A 7,082-nucleotide genomic window follows, 5' to 3' on the forward strand; every position below is an offset into this window, starting at 1 on the left:
AACAATAAATAATTTAGGTGATTCTTCCCCTCAGAAGCGACCCCAGTGACACAGCCGACTTACAACGGTACAATCCAAGATTCGATACCTGTATCTTTGTGCTTAATTACAAACGAATAAGCCGTCAGAAGTGTATGAACATTCATCTTGTGTTAATAAAATTATTTATTTTGAACATTAAATAATTAAATATAGATCGAAAAATATTCTTCAATGTCGTTGGTTTATAAACGACATATTAAATAAACTGCCTACGAATATAAAATAATCCCTTGTGTATTTTAGTTGTTCGTAAACCTTAATGTATTGTTTAGAAAATATTTTAAATGGGGAAATAAAACATCTTAACAGCGTGAGAATGATATAACCAGATAGGACTTTATCTTCCGTTCTTATAAGGTGTATCAGACAGAAAAATATATACTGCAGTGTTTTTAGATATCACAACTTTTATTCTGCTAAAGAGAAAAATATTATGTTGTTCTTTTTCAAATTTTAAAATTTAGCTTGAATATATTTCTGAATTAGAACTTAAGCCTATTAAAAAGCTTTGAAATGGCTCTTTAAGTGTTTTGTGTGTTTTATCATTTATCTGGTTTAAAGGTAGTGGTGGTGTAGAATATTAAATCTTAATTGTAAGATTATTTTAGCCAGAGGCAAGTGTTTTATATATGCGTTTTACAGTTATGTTTCTGGTTCTTCATGTGGATGTTTGTGTACTACAGAAAGAGACCGAGATCCAAATCCAGTTTGTAACGAATGTGACTGCTGTCTCATGGAGGACAAGGAAGATTGTTCTAGATATTACGTGTGTGAGGCAGGAAGATCTTACCACGCCAAGTGTGGAGAAGGTTTACTCTTTGAACCATCATTGAAGAACTGTGTTCTTGAAAAAGATGCCACTTGTAAAATTAACAAATTTGTTTGTCCAACACCTAACGGTATGTTCAAGAATGACGAGAATTGTTCCACTTTCTGGATCTGTTCCAATGGAATAGGAACTCTGCATAACTGTCCAGCTGGGCTTCACTGGAGCCACGTCCTAAAACGCTGTGAGTGGCCTTGTGTTGCTCAGTGCGATTCATCTATACCCGGTACGTTATCGAATGTAGAAACGAAGTTTATCGTACCATAGTATACAAATTTTGAAATAAGGGTGTTCAAAAACTTATAGTGATAGAATACGCATTTATCTAATCAATGTAAATTGTAATATTTATTCGTTTTCTAGTGACTGTTTAACAACGACAAACATGTTGGGACGCTTTATTCATTTACTTAATGCAAATCAAGCGAAGCAAAAAATTAAATTGTTTAAAAAAATACAATATAGTATGGGATGTACTGTAGCGAAATGAATTATAAAAACGTAAGTTCAAGTTATTAGACGTCAAGAATACATTTACAACATTGAAGTGATAATATAACATGATTGGTTAGTCGCTATCAGTATTATTCATCCAACTTCTTTAGGCCCGGTATGGCCAGGTGGTTAAGGCACTTGACTCGTAATCTGAGGGTCGCGGGTTGGAATCCTCGTCGCACCAAAATGCTCGCCCTTTCAGCCGTGGGGGCGTTATAACGTGATGGTCAATCCCACTATTCGTTGTAAAAGAGTAGCCCAAGAGTTGGAGATGGGTGGTAATGACTAGCTGTCTTCCCTCTAGTCTTACATTGAAAAATTAGGGACGGCTAGCGCAGATAGCTCTCATGTAGCTTTGCAAGAAATTCAGAACAAACCAAACCGACTTCTTTAGAGGCCTGAACTGTATATTCGAGGAATTATTGCTCGCGTTGCTAGAAAAAGAAAATAAAAATGAAAGCACTCCGCAATATGGGTTAACAGTAGGTAATGGGTACACTTGGCTAACTGACTTCCTTCTATAGTCTATGAATTCAAGGCATGCACATATCTATCTGTTTATGTAGCTTTGCGCAAAGAAAAGTAAAGCAAGCAATCTTTCTTTACGTCTATAATAGACAAGAAGATTTAGACAGAACTGAATCACCATTAGATGTAAAATAATGACTGAAAAACGAAAATAGAGATCTACTTGTGATGTGACAAGGCAGTCTGTGGGGCGTGGTCAAGAGAAAAGTATTACATTTGTGTTTTACTCATAACTGTAACATAGACCTTTAATTATTTTTAAACTAAAATGAGTAATCCATCGTTTCACACCCAGTTTATATTACTATTAAATTATTGTATGATATGTACTAGCTTGCTAGACTACTGAAAAGTGAATTACTTTGAGCTTTATTTTTTCTTAGTCTGCCCAACATCTACTACTTCAGCTGAGCCAACAACGAAAGACCCAATATGCCCATGTCCTGAATGTATTTCCCTGAATCCTTTTGACTGTCAGTCTTACTTCAAGTGTAAAAATGGATTGCGAGTAAAGATGTACTGTCCTGAAGACCTGTATTTCAACCAAGAAACTAAAATGTGTGACCAGTTATACAACGTTGAATGTCCAAACGTCGGAGACCCCACTCTCTGTAAAATGCCGAACGGCAAATTTATCTTTCCTGGAGACTGCAATAAATATGTGGAATGTATCAACGGCATCGCATTTATCAGACAGTGTAAATGGGAACAGAGGTTTGACGAGCTTAGGAAGACCTGCATATCAGATAATGGTGGATGTGGTAATTATAATAAAAAACTATTTACTTAATTCGAATAATCAATAACTATATTAATTATGTACTTAGTACTAGTAACCCTCGGTTATTAAAGTGTTAAAGGGTATGTTTAAAAGTGTTTTCTCCTATATTTTTGCATTAAAATAACAATAGATGAATATAAAAGGGATTATTTATACTTTGTGTTCTAGAGCATACAATACTGTTCTTAGTTAACGATTTAAGTGTTACATTCTCTTCTCATTAGAAAAAGTAGGTAAGGACCCAGTGTGTAAAAAAGTGAATGGACTTTTCGCCAAGAAGGACGACTGTAGTCAGTTCTACCACTGTTCTAATGGTTTTTCCTATGTGAAGAACTGTCCTGCGTCCTTGTTTTTCAATCCTCGTCTCAAAGTCTGTGATTGGCCTTGGAACGTTAACGACTGTGGAGTTGACCCAGGTAAAACAAGCTTCTTGTAAAGATTTAGTTAGTCAAATAACAATATAAAACGTGCAATGGAAGCTTTAAAGTAAAACAGCATTGTAAACTTCTCATGTTTCTTGTATTCTGGGGTACTTTTAGTTTGAAATTACTTAATTTTCACAAGTCTTTTGTCGGTAAAACATTTACTTGTTTTTATTTCTCAATCTTTTATAATCCTGATTTTAGGCTTAACTTCATTAAGAAACAACACTATAGATTTATAAAATGCAATTAATATTCTATGTTATTAACGTGAAGTTCCAGATCCTGATCCGATCTGTGAGGTGAACCCGAACATCAAGTGTCCTTCCTGCGCATGTCGAGTGCCCGATCCTCACGATTGCGGAACCTTCTACGAATGCACTGTTGATGGTAGGACTTGTAAGAAGATATGTCCAGCGGGTCTCAAGTTTAATGCTATTAAGATGATGTGCGATAGACCTGAGAATTATGACTGCACTGTTATAGGTGAGTGAATACTGTAAACAAACAAACTAAACAGAAACACATTTGTAAACAGACACTTTAATTCTACAATTTATTATTCAAAACTTCTCACTGTTGATTTTTTTTTTTGTTTTGATACCTTTCACTACAAGAATGGTGGAAACAGACATAACCCGCAATATTTCCTGAATTACAGCCAAATTATTGGCTAAAAGTATTTCGGTTGGACAAACTTTAAAAACATTATTTCTGTAATTAATATGGATCAAGTGACTTTTGGTTGTAATATAATTTGTAAAGGATGTAGAATTAACATTTTAATAATTAATAATTAAAAATTCCATCTTCTTATGTCTCTGGAATAAACATCATTCAAGATATAGGTTAGCTGTTGAAAATATACGTTACTATGATTCATAGATTAAAATTTTCCATAGCTTAGCATAGCTTCGAAGGGCACTCTTCTAAGTGTTAACAGACTTTAAATCCTCATATATTAAAATGATTAGTGAAAAATGTTGCTTTCATGAAACGTATGATAAGTTTATTATTTTATAGTAAAGCCACATTGGGTTATTTGGTGTATCCATCGCGGGAATCGAATCGTTGCAATTACGCGGACTTACCGCTATACCACCTGGGGACTATATGTTAAAACTCATAAAAATATTATTCATGTCGTAATATAACTATAAACTATGTGTGTGAACACCTAGAAATTTAAACTCCTAAGTTTTAACATGTAGCTATTTAAGATACTTCTTGCTAACAGCCAAAGATTACACATCTGTAGATGATATTTTATCTGTGAGAAGCTATACTCCTATTAACTACAAAACTAAACTCTGCATATGTTACACAATCATAAACAGAAACTCCTTTGCAAACCGATAAACATTAGTTTCTGAAATGCTTTCTAATGGCTAAGTTACCAATTAGTGGTCGAGAAAGTGGTGCCAGCTTATGTGTCTCTAGGCGACATATGCTGATAAACGTACGAATTCTAGTCATTATAAGTGATATGGTTTGGTTATTATGTTTAAATAGCCATGCTCATTACCAGGTATGTATTATTAGTTGCCACCAACGTAGGTAGCTTGTAGAAATCAATATTAATTTACTTGCATCGTGTGTATTTGATGTCCAAGACTATGATATAATTTTCTTGGTCCGGCATGGCCAAGCGCGTTAAAGCGTGCGACTTGGAATCCGAGGGTCACGGCTTCGCACCCCGGTCGCACCAAACATGCTCGCCCTCCCAGCCGTGGGGGCGTTATAATGTTACGTTCTATCCCGCTATTCGTTGATAAAAGAGTATCCCAAGAGTTGATGATGGGTGGTGATGACTAGCTGCCTTCTCTCTAGTCTTACACTTCTAAATTAGGGACAACTAGCGCAGATGGCCCTCAAGTATCTTTGTGTGAAATTAAAAAAAAAATTCTTATATCAAAACCCATGAATCTTACAAAATAGAATTAATTACGGGGCTTTGGTTTCCAGGTTATCTGCAAAATATCCTCACTGAAACCAATTCTTTACGCCGGAGCTAATGTTAAAATCTTGCAGTAGGAAAGCTAATAATTTCTAGTTTGAACTTCATCTATCAAATAGGACCTATCAATGCTAGTTTCAACACTAAAAACTGTAAGTGAGTTTTGTTTTAAAGTACGAAACTTTCTAGGAATCTTATTCATCCATTAAAGGTATTAATGTTAGTAATACATTTGATTGTGATTCAACATGTAAAAACTAGATTTTATTAATTTCAGAACGTGGTCCACCAGAGAACGAAATCTCTACAATTATTCCTAAACCTGCTGATCCTTGTGCAAGACGAAGTTTTGGGTTAGTTCGCAGTCCCTCTGACTGTTCAAAGTATATCAACTGTGGAGCAGTGTCAAGGGCTGAGCAGATGTGCCCTTCTGGGCTTTATTTTAACGAAGCTATACAAGTGTGTGATTTTCCATACAACGTTCAGTGTTGAAAACAACTTTCTATTTCAATAATACTGTAATTATGCTCACATTTTGCTACGTTATTCATATAAAGAAAGAAAGGCTAAACGTGATAATTTTAAAACTGAAAGTCTGGCAATATATATGCTAGTTTTCAGAGATGTAATTTATCCTTATAACTTTCCTTAGATACTTTATAAACATTTTAAAAACTTACGATAATAGATTACGGCAATTAAAATTTTATACTTTTTATAAGCAACGCAAAGAACTTGAATGTGTTTAAAAACAACTGAAATATATGTTTTCTAATCAAATAATTTGATGAGGTAATATTGCCATACAGAAAATTCTACCTGTCAGTTTTAATAAATTGGTTCAGTATTTTCATTGAAATTCTGAAAAGTTCGTTAATTTCTAACTATTACGCTTTTATATATATTTCTAAATACTTAGAAATCAGTGCCCAAATACAGTAAAGCTGCATTAATTGACAAAAAATAAATAAAAAAAACGAAGGTGTTTTAGTTTTGAAAGCAATTTCCAATAAAATAAAATATGAAATAGTGAGTAGTTTAAATAGTAAATAAATATTTCTTAACAATATTGTAGATAATTTTATTTATGTAGGTGTCTTAGTCTCTTGTGGATTTTTTAAGCCTAACAGCTTCCTTGAGTTCCGCAATGGTGTACTTCTAGTCATTTGTATTTACTATGCCTTGTACTCCTCCTCTTTGTTGATAAGAAAAATAAAAGTTTAAATACAGTTTTCATCGTTGATTATTTTATCAAACACTGAATGTCTGTTCTTAATATTCTAATACCTCATTCGTACTTAATACACTCAAAACCATTTATTTTAAAAAAAAATAATAATTATGCGTAGATCAAAAACACTTTTATTTCATTTGCTTTTTTTCTCATTTTCTTCATAATTTACTTTTTGTTTGAAAGATGTGTAAATGTATGAGGGGTTTACGAAAAAAAAACAGTAATAAATCCTATAAATAAAAGAACTGAATCGTATGTAATATATTAAATATTATTGGATTCCAAAAAGTGAGACAGAAATATAAACGTTTTTATTGGTCACATTCTACTTGGAATATTAGTTCCTTGCAGATCAAGGTAATACTTGCTTATACCTATGTGTGTTTCAGTTTGATGCATGTGACGTATGCTGTTGGATGTGTATTGCACAAGTCCTGCCTCTTCTCCAAATTTGTACAAGATTCTCAAGAGTAAGAATCAACAACATTTGTTTCACGAAAACACTAGCGTGTTTTCCAACATTGCTGAAAGTACTAGAATCTCGCGTGATTGGTATATAAAACTGGCGCGCCAAGAAACAGTTGTTATTATTATTGGTCAACTTAAGTCAGTGTACTATAAGCCTCGAAAGCTGTAATTGTGATTAATGCTTAGTAATTGAAAACTACAGAAATTGACCAGCAACGTTTATATACATAGTTTGAAATGTTAATGAACATGTTTAAAGGCTGATAACGAGTTAATCTGCTACACTACTTTAATAATTATTAGTTATTCAATTTCATTGTTTGTTTGTT

The 7,082-nt window shown here is 33.5% G+C and overlaps 1 protein-coding gene across 3 annotated transcripts in view; it reads left to right on the forward strand.

The window, feature by feature from the left end:
* The window catches only part of LOC143227818 (uncharacterized), a 43,203-nt gene extending 36,923 nt beyond the window's left edge, over positions 1-6,280 (forward strand). For all 3 annotated transcript variants that reach the window (XM_076459081.1, XM_076459084.1, XM_076459088.1), the window contains exons 19-23: positions 726-1,094; positions 2,275-2,652; positions 2,897-3,088; positions 3,371-3,580; positions 5,329-6,280. In XM_076459081.1, the coding sequence (XP_076315196.1) occupies positions 726-1,094; positions 2,275-2,652; positions 2,897-3,088; positions 3,371-3,580; positions 5,329-5,543 (1,364 nt within the window). In that variant the 3' untranslated portion in view covers positions 5,544-6,280. The remainder of the gene's footprint in view (positions 1-725; positions 1,095-2,274; positions 2,653-2,896; positions 3,089-3,370; positions 3,581-5,328) is intronic.
* Positions 6,281-7,082: the final 802 nt, after the last annotated feature.

The sequence above is a fragment of the Tachypleus tridentatus genome, chromosome 1 (genome assembly GCF_004210375.1).
Source record: "Tachypleus tridentatus isolate NWPU-2018 chromosome 1, ASM421037v1, whole genome shotgun sequence".
In the NCBI taxonomy this organism is placed as follows: domain Eukaryota; kingdom Metazoa; phylum Arthropoda; class Merostomata; order Xiphosura; family Limulidae; genus Tachypleus; species Tachypleus tridentatus.